The sequence below is a fragment of the Eptesicus fuscus genome, chromosome 4, assembly GCF_027574615.1.
Source record: "Eptesicus fuscus isolate TK198812 chromosome 4, DD_ASM_mEF_20220401, whole genome shotgun sequence".
Taxonomy (NCBI): Eukaryota; Metazoa; Chordata; class Mammalia; order Chiroptera; family Vespertilionidae; genus Eptesicus; species Eptesicus fuscus.
This window is the reverse complement of record NC_072476.1, coordinates 104,968,073-104,993,068: the sequence shown is the minus strand read 5'-3', so window position 1 is coordinate 104,993,068 and position 24,996 is coordinate 104,968,073. Positions and strand designations below refer to the sequence as shown.

Below are 24,996 nucleotides of genomic sequence, written 5' to 3'. Positions count from 1 at the left end.
TTTTCAAAAGCTAACACAAAATAATAGGTAAATCTTTAAAATACAGAAAAAGTGACTTATTCACCAATTATATAATAAACAAACACCCATTAACTCAAAACAACATACCAACTTCTCTAGACACCCAACTACCCACCCTTTGAGAATATTTTTCATAAAATAAAATATAATTGATATTTGTTTTTTGGATCATTCTGAAATTAACCTCTCCAACCAGGGATAAATTTCTAATATAGCTTTGGGGGGAAATGTAATACCTTTCAAGGCAAGTGCTGACTTCTCGGACTCTGAAAAAAAAAAAGAGGTAAACATTCTACTAAAAGAAAACTTTAAATCATCTCAGAAAAAAAGAAACCAGTACTTACATGCATCCAACAAATGCTCCAACAGAAGATTTCTTCAAACAGAGTAACTTACTTTCATCTCCAACAAGGATAAAAGTAATTTCACACCAACAAAGCTTCCTGAGGGTCAGAAGTAACAGTCCCCAGCAGTTCTATGTAACTGCACTACAATGGGTGTGCTATAAAAATAACAGTTCACATTAGCAATGACAATATTGATTTGTGGCTATAACTGTTGTTTCAATGAACTACTTCTTCAATATACCTTTCTCTAGTTCACGAGATCCGATCACAAATCACATTTCAGTCTCCATGTGTGCTGTGCCTAAGTTATTCACTCATTGGATTTCTAATAACATCACTACGTTCGTTTTCTTTTTAGAAAGATATAATTTAGTTATTTGAAATTGTGGTTATTTCTCATTTTACTGAGCAGTTCCAAACAAGTTATCTAGAAAAAGAATTCCAAAGCATCAGATGAACAGTTATAAGCAAAAGATAAGTTATTGTCAAGGTTTTTAAGCTTTTATTCTTTATTTTTTAATGTTTTTATTGATTTTTAGAGGGAGAGGAAAAGAGAGGGAGAAGGGAGAGATAGCAACATCGATCGGCTGCCTCCTGCACACCCCTTTCTAGGGATCAAGCCCACAACCTGGGCATGTGCCCTCACTGGGAATCAAACCAGCAACTTCTTGGTGCATGGGAGAACACTCAACCAACTCAGCCACACCGACCAGGCCAAGGTTTTTAAGCTTTTAAAAATAAAGAAAATACTGCTTTTGACTAGGACAACATTGCAGTACAATTTATGATGTAGCTATAAGAGCCATTCATTGAAAAAATGCACATCTTAAAAATGGCTCACTTGTGGTAAGGACTGTCTACTTTAACAATTGAAAAAATAAAACCATCATTCTTACAATGTATCAGTAATTCCCACATCCAACAAATACTGAAGGTGGCAACTACCATGGTGAGAGTAATTTACAAGTCAAAACAAGCATAAATCCGACGTAAGAGTATCTACAGAAAATGTCCGGAACACACACATTTGCATGCATTTCCAGCGGAACTTGCAAAGAATCTACATATAACCAAACGACAATTTTGAATCAAACATGAACATCAAAATACTCAAGCTTCATGACGAAGTTACTCTAATAAAACAAGAAAAATAGAAGAGTGAACAGTAACAGCAGTGTATTTTTTGGAGAGAAATCATCCACTTCCTTTATCATAAAAAAGTCAATATTTTAATAACACTGGCCATCAAGTTATTCACTATTGGGGCATTCACTTCCAAGTTTTGTCTTTAAAATGTATTCACTCATACATTTGGATTAAGTTTATTCATCAAAAACCACTGTAGTCAGAATTTTAACCTTAAGTTTAAATCATAACTTATCAAAGCATAGTCCAAACACTCTATAATAATTCTACCCTTTAGTTTGTATATACCTCATCTGAAAAACTCATTTTACAAACAGGAGTGTGACCCTGTTTCTCCAGAGTAAATGCGTTTGCCTAAAACTTTGTGGCAATCAAACAGGGAGATTCAAGTACTCCTGCTAAGCTTCATCGGGCTTTGATAAAAACGGAGCCATCTGGGGCTGTGGCCCCATCTTCCTTCTCACTTACAGTCTCCACGGTCCCAGAAGCTGACACAATAACCATTGTTTTATTATCTGAAACTGGCTTTTGTTTTTCTGCAATAGCTGCACAAACAGCAACAATCTCATCACTTTCAAAGTCATAGTCGGGAATGGACTTTGGTGAGACATGTGTGACTTCCGCTGGTGCTTCATTTTTTTTCATCCTCTGGGCTACCTTTTGCTGCTCCTGGAGCTTTCTTGCCCAAGAAAGGTCTTCCTTCCATATTTCAGGGTTCATTGGATAGATATGAAGGGCTACTTGGAAACTTCGAATTGCCTAGAGAGAGAAAAGGCCAGGTTTTTCTGCTTGCATTTTTTTAAAAAAAAGAATGTATTTAGCATAATCCACAATATCTGCATGTTTATATATATATTATATAGTACATATATTTTTTTTAACATAACTGAATAGAAGGATGGAAGTTAGGGTTGTGCCCTAACCATGGATGATGATTATGAAGAAAAAATAAAAAAGGTTATAAAACTGTGAAAGGGACTGACAAATTGCTGATGAGGATTAAAAGTCCATCAAAATAGAGATACTGATATTAGCTCAAAACAAGGCAAACACATTGTTCAGCTTCTGCAGATCAGCTAATACAGGAATCCAGTGATTTCCAGGGCTAAATCAGGGTCAGGAAGGTACCAGAAACGCACAACATTGAAGCCAAGAGTTCAGATCACAGTATTGCTAACATGCACTGAGTGTCACAGGAGACCAAGGCAGACGCTGCATAATGACAAATGGTCGACTCCCCATAATTATGTAACACTTATAAAAACATACGCACCCAACATCAGAACACCTGTGTATATAAAGTAAACACTGACAGAACTGAAGGGAAGAACATCAATAAGGAAACAAGATTTGAGCAACGGACCAGACAGACCTACACAGAACCTTTCACTCAACATCAGCAGAACAGACGTCTTGGCAAGTACACATGGAACATTTTCTAGGACAGAACACATGTTACATCACAAAACAAGTCTTAACAAATTTAAAAAGACATGTCAACCATCTTTTCTGACCAAAATGGAATAAACTACAAATCAATAGCAAAAGGATAATGGGAAAATTCACAAATATGCAGACATTAACGCACTCTTGAACAATCAGTAAGTTCAAAAAGAAATCAAAGAGAAATTAAGATCTTGACACAAATGAAAATAAAAATACACTAAAATTATGGGATGCAGCAAAAGCAGAACTAAGAGGGAAGTTTATAGCACTAAATGCCTGTTAAAAAGAAAAATCTCAAGTAAAAAAAAAAAAACAAAAAACAACCTACCTTTACACCTCAAAAAATTAGAAAATGAAGAACAAACCAACCCTATATTCATTTTCCAACATATACACCCAATTCTGCATAAAAATCTAAATAATTACCTATAGAGATATACCAACTATTGACTTTTAATTTATTACCTGTTCTATTTAATTATGTATTTTCTTATATATATATATATTTTTTTTTTAATTTCTTCATTGATTAAGGTGTCACACACTTGTCCCCATCCCCCCATTCCCATCCCACACCCCTCCCCACGCATGCCCCAACCCCCTGTTGAACTCAACCGTTGGATAGGCTCATATGCATGCACACAAGTCCCCCGGCTGAACTCTCCCCCTCCCCCCACCCTCCCCTATCCTCCCTCCGAGGCCCGACAGTCCGATCGATGCCTCCCGGCCCCTGGCTCTGTTCCCGCTCCCCAGTCCATGCTGTTCATCATCTCCCCCAGACGAGCGAGATCATATGTCACCAGATACATACCTACAAGAACTGAATGTGAGACGAGCAACAATAGTCATGCCGACAGGCAAATGAATCAGTCCGCAGTGAGTTTCTTTCTGGACCAACAGTTCTTTTGAGACCCAATTTCAATGTTCCTTATGTGTACATGTCAGCACTGACCCCTCAGCTCTGGATGGTGGACAAATGGCGGCAACGGAGGTCCGACCCCCTCTGGTTTGGTCTCGGCCAGACCCAGGGGCACGGCTTCACCCGGACTAAGGGGCACGTGGCCTCACCCAGACCCAAGGGGGGCGTGGCCTCACCCGGGCCCGGGACCTAGCCTCACCCGGATGGATCCAGGGGCACACGGCCTCACCTGGACCCAGGATCCGGTTTCACCCGTACCCAGGGGCGCAAGGCCTCACCCGGACCCAGGGGCACATGGCCTCACCCGGGCCCAGGGACCCAGCCTCATCCGGGTCCAGTGGCGCGTGGTCTCACCCGGACCCAGGGGGCGCGTGGCCTCACCCGGGCCCAGGGACCCAGCCACACCCGGGTCCAGGGGCGCGTGGCCTCACCCGGATCCAGGGACGCGTGGCCTCACCCGGACCCAGGGGCGCGTGGCCTCTCCCAGACCCAGGGGCGCGTGGCCTCACCCGGACCCGGGACCCAGCCTCACCCAGATCCAGGGACGCGTGGCCTCACCCGGACCCAGGGGCGCGTGTCCTCTCCCAGACCCAGGGGCACGTGGCCTCACCCGGGCCAAGGTGCGTGAGGCCTCACCCGGATCCAGGGACACATGGTCTCACCCGGACCCAGGGGCGCGTGGCCTCTCCCAGACCCAGGGGTGTCTTAAATTTTTATTTATGGTTGGGGCAAAGTAGATTTATACTTGTGAGTACACAAAATACGGAGTTTATTCTTGTATTAATATTCATTAACTAGAGACCCAGCGGCCCGCACCCTAATCCAGGACCCCTTGGGGGATGGCAGTTAGGCCCACAGGGATCGGGCCTATACGGGCAGTCGGACATCCCTCTCGCAATCAGAGACCACTGGCTCCTAACCGCTCACCTGCCTGCCTGCCTGATCGCCCCTAACCACCTCTGCCTCAGCCCCCACCACCGTGGCTTTGTCTGGAAGAAAGGCAGGATGACCAGAAGATGTCCAGTTGACCCGGTCTAATTAGCATATTACCCTTTTATTAGTATAGATTATTGTATTATTTTTCATACAAACAATTATAAACCTACTTTTGCCCACCCCTATAATAAGAATTATCAGAAATTTTAGCTTGCTTTTAATATATTTTTCATAGTATCCCTTCATTATGACATTGAGTAATTTTCAACCATTCCAGTCTTTCAAAAGAATAGATTAAGTTTACATAAATATTACAAATTTAGATTTTTTTCAAATAGAGCCCTAAAAAACATTAAATGAGGACAAAATAACAGTTTTAATTCCTTCAAGAAATTCACAACATAGTGGGCAAAACTATATCAACAGGAAAAAAATGAAATGAAACAGTTAAACAATGAGTACTCTTATTTAAAAAACTTAAAATTTTGCCCTGGCCAGGTGGCTCAATTAGTTATAGAGTGTCGTCCCATACACCAAAAGGTTGCAGGTTCAATTTCCAGTCAGGGCATAGACCGAGACTGTGGTTTCAATCCTGGTCAGGATGCGTACAGGCTATGTGAATTTTTTTATTAATTTCCATGATTCCAATTACCTGAAAAATATTCTGACCCTGATATAATTGGTGTTTATGATGTAAATAACAGTAATAACTCTGACCAGTGTTTGTGGTTTAATGCCTTTAAAGGTTGACTATTTATTTTTTGCATAGATTTGATAAATGACTAACTTTTGGGTTGAGCTGATCAAAACATGTCAAAATAAATTTTAGCCCTGGATAAATCATAGCCCTGGCCAGTGTGGCTTAGTTGGTTGAGTTGTCGAGTGCACGGAAAAGTTGCCAGTTCAATTCCCAGTCAGCCGATCCATGTTTCTCTATCACATCTCTCCCTCTCCCTTCCTTTCTCTTTAAAAATCTAAAAATCTTTAAAAATAAATAAATATTTAAAAAACAAAAACAAAATATTAGCATTATAATCATCTGACTCCTTACCAAGACTATCTCTCCTAATCCAAGCTGAGCACGCCCCAGAGTTTGCCAAGACTCCCACGAATGTGGATTTCTCTGCACAGCCATTTCCGCTGCATGGACAGCAGGGAACATTTCATGAAGTGACATTAGGACCTATAGTCAAAAAAAGAAACAAAACCTGTCAGTAACATTCATAAACTAGCAAACTACTAATATATAACCATACATAAGAAACTCTTTTCATTTTTAAAAACATATTTTTAGTCTGGCAAACACAGTATTTCAGTGGTTTTGACTCCCTCCACTGCCATTCAGGGTCAGGAATCACATTCTTCTTCCTTCTCCTGAAATACTATAAAAATGTAAACTATTCCCTTTCGAATTATTGAACACTATTGTCAATCAGTCAAAAAACCATGCAGTCACACTGTAGCCATGGTAGCTCAAAACTATTTGATCTCTCAATTCCACTTCTATTTATTCCACTTATAATGTGGATTTTAGGGTACCCCAGGTCTTGCTGTTAAACTAGGTAAATTTAAATTTGTTCAACCATCCACCCTAGCCCCAGTGAACACCTTCCTGCTATACAAGCCATGCAAACATTCCACAGGCCTCCCCACAACTGGGTTCTTCACACCACACACCAGAAAAATCATGGCGCTCCTGAACCCTTCAGCTTTAAAAAGGGGGCTGGATATTATCAATCATCTTTGGGACCACATGCATTTCACAAAATTTGTGAAACAATCATCAAGTTCCAAATTAAATAACTCATTTCATACAGTTCACCAGAAATCCTGCCTTTAATATGTATATACAGATTCAAGATTGAAAATGACTTATCGAGCCCGGCCAGAGTGGCTCAGTGGTTGAGCATTGACCCATGAACCAAGAGGTCACTGGTTCAATTCCCAGTGAGGGTACACGCCCATCTGGGTTTCGGGCTCAATCCCCAGTAGGGTGCGTGCAGGAGGCAGCCAATTGATGTTTCTCTCTCATCGAGGTTTCTCTCTCTCTATCCCTCTCCCCCCCCCACCAAAAAAAAATCAATGAAAACTTTTTAAAAAAGAAAATGATTTATCCAAATGATGGTCCTCATACCACTTTTATTCAGTAGACATAATTTGGGTTTTTCCTGGATAAACTAAAATCACAGCTGATAAAGAATGTATCCTATGTTTGAGCTCATCATCAGGAAAGATGTTAGGTATGTGGATGAAGGCGGCATTGCAATTATTTCCTGCCAAAAATATGCTTAATGCTTTGAGATTTGAAGTCTCTTAGATAATTTAATCCAAGTGCTCAGAGGTTTTCTTTATCAACTTGCCCATAAAATATTACAAATGTATTTGTAAGTACAAGTGTTATTTTTAAACTATTAATAAATTGAGCCTATTCTGACTTTTTGCTAAGGACTAGGCCATTTTCAGAGAAATATCATCATCTAGAATCCAATCCACCGGAAGAAAGTTATTGCAAAATCCACTACAATTAATTTCCAAGGAAGGCAAACGCGTTTCATTCATTTACGAGATCACCAGAGACTTTTTAAAAGATGTCCATCTGCTCATATCATAGTTAGGATGAAATAGCAGTTTGAAGGTGAACAAATTTCTGCATTATGAAGGTGAACAAATTTCTAATTTGGTACATAAGAAAAAGTCATAAGTAATATCATAACAATTTTTCCCCCAAATAAATTGTATTTTAAAAAGAAAATAGCAGGAAATGCTATTATGGTTTATCATGCTCACCAAACAAACACAGTGCAATTTCATAATGAAAGGCTTTCTTCATAACCCTTACCTGTGACTTCATCTCATATAGGGTAGCATCATCTGGAGTTAACTGTAGTGCTTCATCCCACTTCTGAATTGCCTCTCGATATCTGTGGTTGTTAAAGTTACATTTATATCATATTTCTAATGAGTCCTTGAGAGCACATGACCAAATTTAAAAACCAGATGCTAAGGAATATTGTTTATCAAGCAATATCTCTATTCAAGAACTGATAGTAATGATGTTACAAAAAGTAGGAAAATTTAAAAGATAAGGGAAAGGAGACCAAGAGAGAGAAAAGCAAAACATAAATAAGAGATCTTGAAAAGCTTTCTCCAAGATTTTATTTCCTGGGCTGAGAAATCACAAGAGTTTCTCTTTTTCTCATCAACCTCAATGTCGGCACATGTTGGCAGTCATTTTAGATGTCTTACAAAGAACTTTTCTGAGGACTTCACAATCCAGGTGCAATCCTGGGCTCTAGACTGCAGCCATCTAGCAGACAGACGGTAAGAAGCTACCGGGAATTGTGTACAGACTCTTCAGTGTTCAGTGTCCTTGTGTACGAGGCCCATGAACACAGAAACACTGTCCTGTCCATCACCATGAACACAGGCACGTGGATAAGACAGGGGCTGAATAAATGAGGCAGGTATGGAGGTCATTTCCACTACCACCTTTCACTGATGTTCTCTTAATCTCATCTCTGTGTTGAGCTCCAAAGCCATTTAGTCAACTAGTATCTCCATCTAGATGTCCCAAAAACATCTCAAACTCAATGTGCCCAAAACTGATCTTAGCACACTCCAGGCCAAATCTGCAGAAGCATAGAAGCACTCTTCCTTTCTAAAAATAAATTAAAGGAATGACCAAGTCCTACATGTTATCCAAAGCAGTCATCTTCACAGCATCCTTCACAAAAGTTAACTCATGTATACTTGAATATTTCTAGGAGGAGAAAGTTCTAATTACCAGAACATTTTTCATTGTACCTTTCTGTCTTGTATCTTTTGCCCAATGGTTCTGATTTCTAGAGCTAAATAGGAAATATATAATCCACCAGTTTTCATTCCTGGCTACATATAGAATGATCTATGGAGATTATGGAGGAAAAACGCACACATGCATACACAAATACATACACACACAAGCTGGTCCCTGCCTCAGATCAATTAAAACAGAAATTCTCAGAGTAGGACTCAGGCATCTGTATTTTTTCAAAGTCCCCAGCTAATGCTAATAAAAACCAGGTGGGATGAACCAATTTTAATCTCTCTCATAGTATATTAAGCCCCATCATGTTCTATCTTCTCTTGAATCAGTTCTTGTTGCCTATTTTCCAGTTTCTTCATGTCCTCTGTATGTGTTCTTGTGTATCATTCCCTACCCAGTATGAGAAGACCCAAATCAAACATAACTAGAAATGTACTGATTTGTAAGCAGGGAGCAGAGAACTAAAAAAACAAGAGGCAGAATTTGGCAGAAAATACCAAGTTGAAGAACATAAACAAAATTACCTTCTCTCTGTATTCACCTTGCTATAGAACAGTTCCTTTACTAGGAAATAATACAAATAGGCTACACCATTTCCCGGGTCTGATGCCACCTGGGCACATGGCAAATGGGCTACAGCCAGCTGAGAATAAGCCTGCACAGCTAGCAGCGGTGAGGGCCCCCGGAGGGAGTGTGCTTTACTGTAGGTGTGGCAGTGGCTGCTGTTATCTCGCAGCAGCAGACTCTGTGTGACTAAGCTGAAGACTCACCCCACAAAGGCTGGTGGTCCATGCAGCACATCCGAATGTGCAGAGATAGATGGCTGCCAGATCTACTGCAGGGACCACTATGTTCAAAGCCTTTGTAAGGGACAAAGATAGAACAATTTTCCTTCTAAATTTTAGAAATAAAAATAACCAACTCTAAACAAATGTTAATGAAGGAAAATTCTCTAAAGGTGAAAAACATGATAAATATGACAGGAATATTACAATTTTTAAAATTATCATTTATGAAATAATACCAGTAGATGCAGGCAAGACCAATGGGTGCTTTCCTTCTCCTGGCCTACAAATAAAGGGTAACACAACTTTCGGGTCATGGGAAACTTGGCACCTAATAAACCAAGGGTCTCCCTTATTATGCTCTCATAGAGCATGATGCAGATACGCTCCCCAGAGTATCTACTAATTCAACTTCAGTTTGGAACACACTGAGCAGACACAGCCCTACCGCAGCTGTTGGGTAGGAGGCATTAAAAGATAAAAACTTGGCTCAGAGTCACTATGGTTAATAAGTGACCAAAGTCTGACTCAGCCAGTTTATAGGCAACCTTCACAGCATCCAACTGAACAGCACAAGGAAGGAAGCAAAGGAACAGCCCAGGGGTTGCGCAAGGGCCGGAAGATAACACCTCCACTGAGGCAAGGACCAGCTGGTGACCAAGCCAGTCAGTGAGATAGCACACCCATCCACCAGATAGAACTATCAGTATTTAGCTACTCTGTTCCTAATTAAATTTCTCATTTACTATAGTACAAGTTTAATGAGCTCTATAGTTATCAGCTTATTCACTTAATAAATATTTATTGAGCACCTACTCTGGGCCAGTAGGATTCTAAGAACTGAGGATGCAGCATTCAACAAGATATAAAAGGGCCTGGGGGTGGGAGCAGGTGGAAGAGAGCAAAGGGGGGGTAAATAGTGATGGAAGGAGACTTAACTTCTGAGTGCTGAACAATACAATATACAGGTGATGTATGATAACATTGTACATTTCGAACCTATAATTTTATTAACCAATTTCACCCCAATAAATTCAATTTTTTTAAAATTTTAAAAAGATATAAATGGACCCTACTCTTCTAGATCTTACACTCTAGAACATCTGCATGTGGAAAGAAGGCAGAAAAAGACGACAAACATAAGTTAGAATATGATAAGTGCCATGATGAAAACCAACTGGAGTGATGTGATAGGTAGTGACCAGGTGGCCACTCAGAATGCATGGTCAGGAAAGGTCTCTAGGAAGACATCTGAGCCGAGATCTGAATGTTAAAAAGTCCTCAGCCAACTGAAGATCTGCAGAAAGTTCATTCCAGACGAAGGGCAGAAGGAGCCCAAGGCAGGACTAAACACCCGTGTCCTGAGGGAAGGGAAGAAAACCAGCATGGCTGTAGCAGGAGGAAGGGGAGTGAAAGGCAGCCACGGCCACAGTCACTCAGGGACCAGCAGGCCAGTGGTTCTGAGACGGATTTCACTGTACGTGTGATGGGGGCCTCCGGGGAGAATGGACCGTGGGGGTGTGAGAATGAGCACAGGAGACAGTTAGGAGGCTACACGGAGTCATCTAGGTAAGAGATGACCGCAGACTAGACAAGGTAAAAACAGAGGGGAAGATATAAGAGTTAGACTATGTTTCAAAAACAAGTCAACTCAACGTGGATTGGATTTGGAAGTGAAAAAAAAAAAAAGAAAAGAAAAAGAAAAAGGAAAGGAATCCAGGATGATGTCTTAGTTTGGGTTGCCTGGGAAAGAGTCTGAGGCCTAAGGTAACCAACTAACTCTCTGTGGGAGCAGGATCCCAGGGAAGCCAGAGTGAGGGAGAAAAAGAGAAGCGAGGCAGGAAGGCGCGAGAATAAATACAAGGTGTATGTTCAGCTGGCAACAGCTTCAAAAACCAACCCTGCTGATGGCTTTTCTTGTAGACCTTCTTCAGAGAGACTGTATGAAACGTGTGTTTTGGAAGCAGTCCAGTGGTGGGAGGAGGAAAAAGCTTTGCCTGTCTCCCATCATTGAAGTCTTTCCCAAGCTTTAACCCACTTACACTCTTGCTGTGCCATCAGTCCCTCAGAGGATCCACAGGTCCAGTCGGGCCACCGCCGAGGTCGTTCACTGTCAGTTAGCACCACACATGGGGCTCTTTGGTCTGTGAGGACAGCAGCTGCCAGGGCCTGATGCTCTCAAAGGCAGGGAGCTGGGGGGATTGCGGAAGATGAGCTCTGGTCAGCACAGAAGCCAGCAGAGTTGACTCCTGGCGTTTGGGCTTAAATTACTAGGTAGAGGGTGGGGCCTTTTACTGACATAGCGAAGACTAGAAAGGAGCAGATATTTGGGAGAAAAATCAAGAGTTCTGCTCTGTCCATGTTATGTTTGAGACGCTAACTAGACATCCAAGTGGGTATAAAGCAAGCATCGAATATTAGAAAGTCCAGGACTCAGGTGGGAAGACTGGTGCTTGTCAGCATCGGTCTTGAGATGGTGCTGAAAGCAGGAGGCCAATAATGTATTTGGAAAGGACAAGAAGCACTTTCTAAGTACTGTGGCCCACCAACAGTTAGAAAATGAGCAAAAGAAAAGACCAAGCAAAGAAAATGAAGGAGTGGACACTGAAACAAGGACAGGCACGACAGTGCTGTAGATTAGGGAGTAGTGTGTTTAGGAAGGGAGGGGTCAGCTGTGCTGGACCGTGCGAGGCACAGTAAATGAGAACAGAGATAATCTTTCTAAGAGTGGGATTAGTGGGGACAGAAACCTGGCTGGAATGGACTGAGAGAATCATCCATCAAGCAATGGAGTTGTGGTGAAGGAAAGCAGAGAAATTGTAGGGCATGTGAGTCAAGGGGAAGCTTTTTTTTTTTTTTTTTTTTAATCCTCACCCGAGGATATTTTTTTCCATTGATCTTTAGAGAGAGTTGAAGGGAGGGGTGAGGGAGAGGGAGAGAGAGAAACATCGACGTGAGAGTGACACATCTACAGGTTGCCTCCCACACATGCCCTAACCAGCACCAGGGATCGAACCTGCAACCGAGGTACGTGCCCTTGACCAGAACTGAACCTGAGACCCTTCAGTCTGGGCAGGAGTTGGGTGAGGGTGGGGAGGTGGGGCTCTAAGCACTGAGAAAACCAGCCACAGCTTTTAAATGGATGCTATTAGATTATGCTTGTATACCAGTGAGAAGGAGCCAAAAGAGAGGAACAAATGACATCAAAATGAAGATCACTGTCAGTAAATATAGCCACGCTGGCACTCAAGACCATGTGTGTTACATGTGTGTTACATGTGTGTTACATGGCCAAATCATCCTCAAGTTCACTCTGATGGGTGTACTCCTCTAGACAAGAGACAAATTCATGGTAAATTCTAATTATATTCCTGCTTCACACATGTATACACTAATTCTCAAAGAAAAAAATACTTAGCTACACAATCAAATATCACCACCTAGTGGCTGAAACCATAAAAGCCAAAATATCGAAGTTAGGACTCACCCTGTAACTACTGACAAGGTATATCCTAGTTAGTAATAATTCTAGAAAAAAAAATGTCTTAACAAACATCTTACAAACACATTAACACTACATGAAGTATACCAATCATGCATAATAACCTAAAATATAATATCTAAAGTACAGGTACTGAGCGTTACTAGGTGCCAGGTGACATGCTCAGCTTTTATATGCACTTGCTCTTTAATCCCCCAGGGGCTATGAGATAAATCTCTCCATTGTACAGCTGAGGAAACTGGAAACCGGAACTTAAAAAGCTAATAACCTGCCAAGTTTGTGCAGACAGAAATGATAAAGCGTGGATCTGAAGAGAGGTAAAATAACTTCAAAATCCATATGCAAGTACTAGCAGGGGCTGAGCTTTATTTAAATTTAACTTCATTATTTCTGCTTATATTATTTTCAACCAAGTTTAATATTCTCTTAGATATGGTTAACTATTATTTCTACATATTTTTGGCATAGAGTCACCAAACTACTCGATTCCCCTAGATGCCTTTAATTTTGTTTAGTTATTTCCTAAAGCTCTGTGTACACTATTCTAAAACAAATGCTAATGAGCAAAAAAAACTTACTGATCTCAGCGTCCTTCATTCAAATAGAGCATCTAATCCAGCTTATTTTAATGAAATGACTCAATGTTTTGACATGCAAGCAAAAAAACAAGAGTTATTTTGTTTATCGACAAAGTTGATATCTCTCCTCTACACAGGAAATTCAGAGGGAATCCCATGGCAATAACTGAATAGCTTTTCCCTTCCACACACTAGTGTGGTCCAGAGAAAAAGACAAAAACAACAAAGTTAATGAACTTTTAATAGGCATTTACAGGAATTTCTAAAGATGTTTTATGGATGTTCTGAAAGTGATTTCATAAATGAGGAATATTTACACTTAGTTTCTTCTGACTAAGAACAGAATGATTAATCTCACCAAGTTATAAAAGACAAAAAAACTTTGTGCCTAGAATACCACAAATGAGAATTCACAATCTAACATTAGGCTGTTTAGCTGTTAATTGTCCTTGATTGCTATTTATTTTCTACCATTCTTTCCCAATTTGAGGTACTAATATGCCAGTATTAGAGCTTAAGCAACATTTTGTTTTATATTAAAATTTATCTATAATAATAAAAGCATAATATGCTAATTAGACTGGACGTTCTTCCGGACAACCTTCCAGATTAAGCCTGGGCTGCGAGGGTGCCAGAAGGAAGCCAGTGCCTGCAGCTGGGGAAAGGAAGGCCTACTCTTACATGAATTTTGTGCATCAGGCCTCTAGTATATTAATAAAAGATTACACTCAGCCCTAGCTGGTTTGGCTCAGTGGATAGAGCATCGGCCTGCAGACCAAAGGGTCCCGGGTTCGATTCCGGTCAAGGGCACATGCCCGGGATTGCGGGCTCCATCCCCAGCAGGGGGCGTGCAGGAGGCAGCCAATCAATGATTCTCTCTCATCACTGATGTTTCTCTCTCTCTCTCCCTCTCCCTTCCTCTCTGAGATCAATAAAAATATATATATATATTAAAAAAAGATTACACCCAGAATGAAAAATAATAACAGACCTAGAAATTAAACTGTTTGCTTTTTGAACTTTGACTCATTTATGACAAAAATGATTAACAAGTCTTCTAACCACCCTTACCAATTAGGAAAAATAAAAAAAGAACAGAAAAACAAAGAAAAGACGTAGTACTTGTTCAGCACTACTGCTTTTAATTTCTCAGACTCTTCATTACCACATAGCAGATACCACTCACAAGCACGAGGCCTAGTTTTAGATCTCTGGATGATCTGAGAGTATTCTGTCCTACCAATAACCTACTCTGAGACTATTCCTGCTCATCATACATGTCTTCAAAAAATCATATCTTTAGGGCAAATAAATCAACAGTCCTCATGATGCCAAGTGTACTTTTCCTAGTATATTTCCTTCACCAAAGATAAATGTTTCAAGATTTTTATAAAAATACTAGAGGCCCGGTGCACGAAATTCGTGCACTGGGGGGAGGTGTGTCCCTCAGCCCAACCTGCACCCTCTCCAATCTGGGGCCCCTTGGGAGATATCCGACTGCCTGTTTAGGCAGTCAGACATCCCTTTCATAATTCGGGACTGCTGGCTCCCAACTGCTTGCCTGACTGCCTGATTGCCCCTAACCACTCCCCTGACAGCGTTATTGATGCCTAACTGTTCCCCTGCCAGCCCGATCATCCCCAACTGCCCTCCTCTGACAGCCCAGTCACCCCCAAATGCCCTCCCCTGCATATTCCCTCTTTATTAGATAGGGTTTTTTCTTTAACATATTGGACAGTGTACCTGCTGTGGTCTTGGCAAACCAGTAAAAATGTAAACCCAAACTAAAGGTGTCATAAAATAAACTCCTTAAACAGGAATTTCATGAGACCTTTGAAAGGTGATATCATGTGGTTGTTGGGCATATATTTGAATAAGTAGAAGGTTTATAGGTGATTTCACACTTTTTCATATTTTCTAAAAGTTTCCTTTTCTTTTATAAACAACAGACATGTAATCAACTGTCCATCTTTCCCTCCAAAAATTATTTTGAAAGGGCAAAGTCAATTGGAGTCAAGTCTGTTAAGTAATGTAGGTGTCAAGATGGAAGGGTTTTTCACATAGAGGTCTACTAACACTGTACTTATCCATTTTCCCACAAACTTTTGGCCCGTTTTTTCCCTTCTGCTAGAAATACTCCTTCCAAGATGCCTTTCTCCTCTTAATAATCTCAATCCTCTCTACCTATGAAAGTTCTACTGGGCCCTTTGAGGGTTGGCCAAGTCTTTGTGGCCCTCTCCCTATCCTTGCAGCCAGATCTGCTTGCTCCTTCCTCAGTGTTCCCACAGTGCCGTGGACACAGCTCCAGCACAGTCCACACATGCAACATGTTGTCACCATTTCCTGGGAACGTCCTGTCCTATTCTCTTCCTTTTATAGGAGAATCAAGCTGGAGTTTTGCAGGTTGGGAAGAAGCTGGCAGCGGCTGAAAGCGGAATGTGCCTAGAGGGGCGCAGACGCCTCCCAGCCAACAGGCCTACCACCCGGGGTCACGGCTGGGAGTGGATCACTTGGGAGAGGCGCGCCCACAGCCCTGGCCACAGCTGGAAGCGGAACACGCTGAGAGGGGCGCAGGCATCTCCCAGCCGACAGGCCTATGGCCAGGGCCACAGCTGGGAGCAGATCGCGGGAGCGGATTGCCCTGAGAGGGGCGCAGGCACCTCCCAAGTGACCAGCCTCGGCCCTGGCGGCTGCTGAAATTGGAGCATGCAGAGAGGGGCATGGCTGCCTCCCAGGCCCACAGCCATGGCCGTGGCTGAAAGCTGAACGCGCCGAGAGGGGTGCAGGCGCCTCCCAGCCAACAGGCCTAAGGCCCGGGTCACGGCTGGGAGTGGATCGCACGGGAGAGGCGCGCCCACAGCCCTGGCCACAGCTGGAAGCGGAACACAACTGAGAGGGGCGCCGGCATCTCCCAGCCGAAAGGCCTACGGCCAGGGCCACAGCTGGGAGCAGATCGCGGGAGCGGATCGAGCTGAGAGGGGCGCAGGCACCTCCCAGGCGACCAGACTCTGCCCTGGTGGCTGCTGAAATTGGAGCATGTGGAGAGGGGCACCACTGCCTCCCAGGCCCACAGCCCTGGCCTCGGCTGGAAGCAAAACGCGCTGAGAGGAGCACAGGCGCCTCCCAGCTGACAGGCCTACAGCCCTGACCACAGCTAGGAGTGGATTGCACCTGGGAGGTGCAGCTGCCTCCCAGGCCCACAGCAATGGCCGCAGCTAAAAGCAGACCGTGCGGAGAGGGGCGCAGGTGCCTCCCAGCCAACAGGCCTAGGGCCCGGGCCATAGCTGGGAGCGGATCGCACCACAGCCCTGGCCTCCACTGGTAGCAAAATGCACTGAGAGGGGCATGGGCGCCTCCCAGCTGACAGGCCTACAGCCCTGGCCATGGCTGGGAGCGGAACATGCTGAGAGGGGTGCAGGCGCCTCCCAGCTGACAGGCCAACGACCTGGGTCACTGCTGGGAGCGATCGCGCCGGAGGGTGTGGCCGCCTCACAGGCCCACAGGCCGGGGCTGGAAGCCAATCCCAGGAGGGGGGTTGGGGGCGCGCGGGAGCCTCCCAGGTGGATGGCCAGGGCTGTGGCTGGGAGCAGATCGCGCCAGGGATGCACGGGCTGAGGCTAGTAGCAGATTGTTGCGGGGGCGCGGCCACCTCCCAGGCCTATAGCCTGGGCCGCGCTACTGGCTCTCATCGGCAGCTCTCCCTGGGACTGGGGGTCTCCGGCGGGACTGAGAAGACTGGGCGCCACCATCTTGTGTCTATGGGCGCCGCCATTTTGTTGCAGAGTGATGGTTAATTTGCATATTACTCTATTATTAGATAGGATGGCTTTCAGCCGAAACCAGTTTGGCTCAGTGGATAGAGCGTCAGCCTGCGGACTGAAAGGTCCCAGGTTCGATTCCAGTCAAGGGCACGTACATTGGTTGTGGGCACATCCCCAGTAGGGGGCGTGCAGGAGGCAGCTAATTGATGTTTCTCTCTCATCGATGTTTCTAACACTCTATCTCTCTCCCTTCCTCTCTGTAAAAAATCAATAAAATATATTTAATTAAAAAAAAATGGCTTTCAGCAAATATTCCACACAGCAAACAGACTGACATAGGCACAATGTCTTTCATTGGCTGCACTAGTAATAACCTGATGTCATTTATCTCCCAAGATGAGGCAGTGGAAAGCATAAACATTACATGAAGTTTTCTTACATAAAATGTTTAATCAGGATCTAAATCAAACCTCAACACAACTTTCAGTTTACAAAAAACACAGGGGATAGAGGAACAAGGTAAGGAAATAATCAAATAAAAAATTGGTCTGAACTCTTCAAAATGTCAATGTCATATGGGGATAAAAGTAGGAGACCCAAGAAGACACTAAAGAGATACAATAACCAAATGCAAGCTGTGGACTTTGTTTAGATCCTAATTTTTTTTTAAAAAAAAACCATTATTTAAAGACACGTAGATGAAAGTTGGGAGAAATCTAAATGTGGACTAGATATCAGATTACAGTTCATTTTCATAGGTCTGACAGCTCTTACGTTTGGTAAAAGACCATCCTTACTCTTAGGAGAAGCATGCTGAATTAGGAACCAGGGGTCATAATGCCTGCAAATTACTTACAAATAAATCAGCAAAAAAGTTCTAATAAACAGTTAAGTGTGTATATATGCGTAGGAAGATAAATAAACCAATTATTAAGAATTTTTTAATCTAATGTAAAGTACAACATAGAAAATATAGTCAATAATCCTATATACTAAAAGCCTAACATGCTGTGTCCGGTCATCCTGTTACCCGTTCAACCAATCAAAGTGTAATATGCTAATGATATGCTAAGGCCGCTCAACCGCTCACTATGACGTGCACTGACCACCAGGGGGCAGACATTCGACCGATCAACCAGTTGCTATGACATGCACTGACCATCAGGGGCAGACGCTCTAACCGGTAAGTTAGCTTGCTGCTGGGGTCCGGGCGATCTGGACTGAGCGAGACAGGCCAGACATGCCCTGGAGCCCTCCCACAGTCCGTCCCCGGCTGGCCAATCTCCTGTATCCCTCCCCGGCCCCAAATCGTGCACTGGTGGAGTCCCTCGGCCTGGCCTGCGCCCTCTCGCAATCTAGGGCAGGCGTCCTCAAACTATGGCCCGCAGGCCACATGCGGATGTTTTTGCTGTTTTTTTTACTTCAAAATAAGATATGTGCAGTGTGCATAAGAATTTGTTCATAGTTTTTTTTAAACTATAGTCCAGCCTTCCAACGGTCTGAGGGACAGTGAACTGGCCCCGTTTAAAAAGTTTGAGGACCCCTGATCTAGGGGATGTCGGAGAGCCAGTTTAGGCCCGAAGGCAGAACTACCAGTCGCTATGACGCGTACTAACCACCAGGGGGTAGATGCTCAACGCAGAAGCTGTCCCCTGGTGGTCAGTACGCTCCCACACGGGGATTGCTGCTCAGCCAATCAGACATCCACAGCAGCGCTAAGGATGTCCGACTGCTGGCTTAGGCCCGCTCTCCGGGGGAAGCAGGCCTAAGCCGTCCGTTGGACATCCCCCAAGGGATCCCGGACTGGGAGAGGGTGCAGGCCGGGCTGAGGGACCCCCCCCACAACACCACCCCAAGTGCACAAATTTCGTGCACCAGGCTCTCGTACTGTAATAACTATGTATGGTGCTAGGTGGGTATTTGAAGTATTGGAGGGATCACTTTGTAAAGTACACTGAGTGGTCAGATTGTTTGACCACCCCATCAGTACTTCATTGGGCCACCTTTTGCCTTCAATACTGCGGCGATTCTTCTTGGCATTGACTCTACGAGATGTTGAAAGGTGATGCGAGGAATCTGACACCAGACCTGATGAATAGCACTGTCCAGTTCTGTGAGACTTGATGGTTGTGGAACCAGCTGCCTAATGGCTCTTTTAACTTCATCCCACAAATGCTCAATTGGATTGAGATCTGTTGAATGTGGGGGCCATCTAAGCAAGGTAAAGTCTCCCTCATGTTCTTAAAACCACTCCTGCACAATACGAGCACGGTGGCATGGCGCATTGTCTTATTGGAAGAAGCCATCTCCAATGGGATATGCCATCAACATGATAGGATGAACTAGATCAGCAATGATACTTAGCTATGTTGTGCTAGTCAGATGTTGTTCCACGTGAATTAAAGGCCCCAAATCATGCCAGGAAAACATGCCCCAAACCATAATACTGCCCCCACCAACTTGAAGGGTTGTATTCATGCTTTCATGCTGTTTCCACAAAATTCTCACTCTGTCATATGCATGATGCAACTGGAAACATGATTCATAGGACCACATGACTTTTTTCCAATGCTCGACTGTCCAATCCTTGTATTCCTGTGCGAATTGAAGACGTTTTATCTTGGTAACTGCAGACAGCAAAGGTGTTTGAACAGGCCTTCAGCTTCCATATTCCATACAATGCAGTGTACAGCTAATTTGCCAACAAACGTCAGGTGGTCATAATAATTTAGCCACTCAGTGTATATGACTGTCTAGCCACTATGCTATGTATCTGAAACTAATTTAAAAAATATTAAATGTAAAATGTAGCTTAAAAATTAAATTAAGCCAGGCCGGTGTGGCTCAGTGATTGAGTGTCAATCTATGAACCAGAAGGTCATGGTTCAATTCCCGGGCACATGCCAGGTTTGTTGGCTTAATCCCCAGTATGGGGCATGCGAGAAGCAGCAGATCAATGATTCTCTCTCATCAGTGATGTTTCTATCTCTCTCCCTCTCCCTTCCTCTCTGAAATGAATAAAAATGTACTTTTTAATTAAATTTAAAAAAATAAAATTTTGGGGAAACCAAGATGGCGGCCTAAGTAAGCACCTAAACTGCTGCCTTGCACAACAATTTCAAAACAACAACAAAAAAAGAACGGACATCATCCAGAACCACAGGAAAGCTGGCTAAGTGGAAATTCTACAACTAGAAAGAAAGAGAAAAGCTCATGGATCAAAGGAGCCCAAAAGCTCTGAGGTACAGAGACGCGCATGCAGAGAGGAAGGGCGGCCGAGTGCCTGGCTGGCGGGAGGGGAAAGGAAGCCCCTAACTGCACTGAACCCCAGTTCTGACTGCACTGAACCCCAGTTCCAGCCGAAACCCCGTGGACCCAGGCTCATACTGGTGGAGTCTGGACTGTAGAGAAAGACACACAGAGACTTGGAGACTCGGGGGAGCCGCAGCGGGCAGGGGTCTGCAGGTGCGCGCGCGTGAGTGTGCACAGAGAGGTCTGACTGCGGAGGCTGCCACAGGCTTTTCCTAGCAGAAGGGGGTCGGAAGCTCCTGACTGCACTGAATCCCAGTTCCGACTGCACTGAAACCCAGTTCCGGGTGAGCCCCTGGGGGACCCACGCTCTTACAGAAGGATTCTGGACTGTCAGGCTGCAACTCAGAGGAGCCGCGGAAGGAGGCACGTGCTCAAGGGCAGGGATGACAGGAAGCCAAGAATGTCTGCTCAGCCATGAGACTCCTCCCCATCCAAGCTGAGCACAGAGGCTTTTGCAATTTTGCAAGTCTGGTCCTATAAGGCTGTCTACAATACAGAAGATCTCCCGGCGTAGACATAGCTGATACTCACTGCCAATTGGTCTGAAGGTCAATTCCAACCAGTGATACCAACAACAATAAAGACTTAACTACAACAAGGTTGTACACACAGTCCACAAAGGGGAGCACCAAGAGTGTCCACCTCAGGTAACTGGGGAGGCTGACCCATTGACACCTAGCACACAAAGCCACCCTACCAACTCAGGGAAGCAACAAAAATGAGGAGACAAGGAAACAGATCACAAACGAAAGAAATGGAGGAAAACAAACAACTGGATATAGAGTTCAAAACCACGGTTATGAGGTTTTTCAAGAATTTCCTAGAAAAGGCCGAAAAATTTAACGAGACTCTCGAGGATATGAAAAAGGACCAATTAGAAATTAAAAATACACTGACTGAAATAAAAAATATTATACAGAGACCCAATAGCAGACTAGAGGAACGCAAGAATCAAGTCAAAGATTTGAAATACAAAAAAGCAACAAACACTCAACCGGAAAAGAAAAAAAAAATCCAAAAAGTTGAAGATGGTATAAGAAGCCTCTGGGACAACCTCAAGTGTACCAACATCAGAATTATGGGGGTGCCAGAAGAAGAGAGAGAGCAAGATACTGAAAACCTATTTGAAGAAATAATGACTGAAAACTTTCCCCACCTGGTGAAAGAAATAGACTTACAAGTCCAGGAAGTGCACAGAACCCCAAACAAAAGGAATCCAAACAGCACCACACCAAGACACATCATAATTAAAATGGCAAGAGCAAAAGACAAAGAGAGAATATTAAAAGCAGCAAGAGAAAAACAGTTAATTACCTACAAGGGAGCACCCATACGATTGTCAGCTGATTTCTCAACAGAAACTATGCAGGCCAGACGAGAGTGGCAAGAAATATTCAATGTGATGAATTGCAAGAACCTACAACCAAGATTACTCTACCCAGCAAAGCTATCATTCAGAAGTGAAGGTCAGATAAAGAGCTTCACAGATAAGAAAAAGCTAAAGGAGTTCATCACCACCAAACCAGTATTATATGGAATACTGAAAGGTATTCTTTAAGAAGAGGAAGAAGAAAAAAGTAAAGATAAAAATTATGAACAACAAATACATATCTATCAACAAGTGAACCTAAAAATCAAGTGAATTAAAAATCTGAGGAACAGAATAAACTGGTGAATATAACAGAATCAGGGGCATAGAAAGGGAGTGGACTGATAATTATCAGGGGGAAAGGGGTGTGGGGGGTGCAGGAAGAGACTAGACTAAAATCATACACCTATGGATGAGGACAGTGGCAGGGAGGTAAGGGCAGAGGGTGGGCTGGGAACCAGGTGGAGGGGAGCTATAGGGGGAAAAAGGAGAAACAATTGTAATAATCTGAACAATAAAGATTTATTACATTTTAAATAAATAAAATTTTGAGTCTAGTCAGAGGAATATGGGGGATTCAACTATTCTTTCAACTTTAACATAAACTTGAAATTTTTAAAAATAAAAAAAATCCTTCTGCACTTCTAGGTTATAGAGATACCTTTGTATATTTCATTTTGTTCACATTGAGATTTTTTATTTCTCTGGAGTTCATTCTGTATGTGGTATGAGATACAGATCCTTTTTTTTTCCTCTATACAAAGTTCCAACTTTCTCTACACAACCTATTAAACAATGTCCTTTCTCCACTAATCTGTGGAAGAATGATTTTTGGTTCCACTGAAAGAGCTAAGCAGAAGAAGGGGAAAAGGAATAAGTAGGAAAAACAGCAAAGGGGAAAGAAAAAAAGGATGCATATAAGGAAAGAATAAGAGTTTAGCTGAGGAAGGGCTAAGAATAAAGAAACTATTATCAATTATCAAACTCCATATTTACTAAAGTTTATAAAAATTCAATGGGAAAAAATAACTGAACACCTATAATAAATAAATATATATATATATATATATATATATATATATACACACACACACACACACACACACACACACACACACACATACTAGAGGCCCGGTGCATGAAATTCATGCACGGGGGTCCCTCAGCCCGACCTGTACCCTCTCCGAGAGCCCTCAGGGCATGTCCTGCTGATGGCTTAGGCCCACTCCCTGTGGTTCTCTGCTCTCTGCAGGGCTTGCCTGCTCCACACCATAGCGATGGGCAAGCAAGCCCTGCTGGGTGCTGCCTGCAGCTGCGCTTGTCTGCTCCTGGGTTGCCACGGCAACAGTCAAGCAGGCCCTGCTGGGTGCTGCCTGCAGGCCCACTTGCCTGTTGGGGGTCGCCGGCAGCTACCACCAAGCAGGCCCTGCTGTCTGCTGTCAAGCTGCACCGCTGGACCTACCCCCAGGCCCACCCTGAGGTTGCCTGTCCAGCCCTGCCTGGCTCCCCGGCCCCGCAGCAGCTGCAGCCGCTGAGGTCTGGCCCTGCCTCCCTCTTTGACCCTTGAAGCAGCCTCGGTGGCTGCTGACCAGGCCCTCACCCAGTGCAGGTGCATGGAGGCGGGTCCAGGCACCGCCGCCCCACACCTGCAAACGCTGATGGGCCGCCGACGCCCCTGGAGAGACCCCGCCCCCGCCGCCCCCGGAGAGAGCCCACCCGGCGGCGGCAGCGGTGGCGGTGGCGGGGTCTCTCTGGGGACGGCTGGGGTGGCGGCGGCGGCAGGGGCGGGGTCTCTGAGGGAATGGCCGCGGCGGCGGTAGCGGCGGGGGCGACGGCAGCGGCAGGGGTGGCGGCAGCGGCAGGGGCGGCGGCAGCGGCGGGGGCGGCGGCAGCGGCGGGGGCGGCGGCAGCGGCGGGGGCGGCGGGGGCGGGGTCTTTCCGGGGGTGGCGGCGGCGGCGGCAGCGGCGGGTGCGGGGTCTCTCCGGGGACGGCAGCGGTGGCGGCGGCGGGGTCTCTCCGGGGGCGGCGGTGGCGGCGGCGGGGTCTTTCGAGGGACGGCGGCGGCGGCGGCGGTGGTGGGGGCGGGGTCTCTCTGGGGGCGGCGGTGGGGGCGGCGGTGGCAGCTGCGGTGGGGGCGGGGTCTCTCCAGGGCCGGCCGTGGCAGCGGTTGCGGCAGCGACGGGGGCAGGGTCTCTTCGGGGGCGGCGGCGGCAGCGGCGGCGGGGGCGGGGTCTCTCCTGGGGCAGCGGTGGCGGCAGCTGCGGCGGGGGCGGGGTCTCTCCGGGGGCGGCGGCGGCAGCGTGTCTTCGGTGGCGGCGGCAGCGTCTCTTCGGGGGCGGTGGCAGCGGTGGGGTCTCTCCGGGGACGGTGGCGGCGGCGGCAGCGTGTTTCCGGCGGCGGCGGCAGCTGCGGCGGGGGCGAGGTCTCTCCGGGGGCGGGGGCGGCGGCGGCGGTGGGGTCTCTCCAGGGACGGCGGCAGCAGCGGTGTCTCTCTGGGGGCGGCGGCGGCTGCGGCGGCGGGGGCGGCGGCTGCGGTAGCGGGGGCGGGGTCTCTTGGGGGCGGTGGCGGCGGCGCCCAGACCCACCCCCATCCGCCGCCACCGCTCAGACCAGAGAACGCTGAGGGGTCTCCCCTCAGCAGCGACAGATCCGGCCATTGAGAGGCGCAGGGGCGGGACTCGCGAGTCCCACCCCCTGTGCCTCTCAATGGCCGGATAGGCCACCCCAAGTCCCGCCCCCCAGCCTCCCGCTGCCCAATCGTGGGCGTAGCAGAGTGATGTTTATTTGCATATTACTCAATTATTAGATAGGCTATGTGTGTGTGTGTACACACACACACACACCCTCAAAGCTATTCAGGAAAACATCTAATTTATCTGGTCCACAATATCACAAAGAGAACATTTCCAGGAATTACACCATCTGCTACCAACCAGTAATTTGGATTACATTCTACTGAGCTTTTACTCTATTTTTTTAAATCTATATATTTAAATACATTTTTATTGATTTCTGAGAAAAGAGGAGAGAGAAATAGAATCATCAACCAGCTGCCTCCTGCACACCCC

At 45.1% G+C, this 24,996-nt stretch overlaps 1 protein-coding gene across 7 annotated transcripts in view; it reads right to left on the bottom strand.

Annotated features, from left to right (window-relative positions):
• Nucleotides 1-767: 767 nt before the first annotated feature.
• TTC33 (tetratricopeptide repeat domain 33) overlaps nt 768-24,996 on the bottom strand; it is a 29,851-nt gene continuing 5,622 nt past the window's right edge. For all 7 annotated transcript variants that reach the window (XM_054715301.1, XM_054715300.1, XM_054715303.1 and 4 more), the window contains exons 3-5: nt 7,655-7,736; nt 5,867-5,998; nt 768-2,273 (exon numbers count right to left, since the gene is read on the bottom strand). In XM_054715301.1, coding sequence (XP_054571276.1) covers nt 1,920-2,273; nt 5,867-5,998; nt 7,655-7,736 — 568 coding nt within the window. In that variant the 3' untranslated portion in view covers nt 768-1,919. The remainder of the gene's footprint in view (nt 2,274-5,866; nt 5,999-7,654; nt 7,737-24,996) is intronic.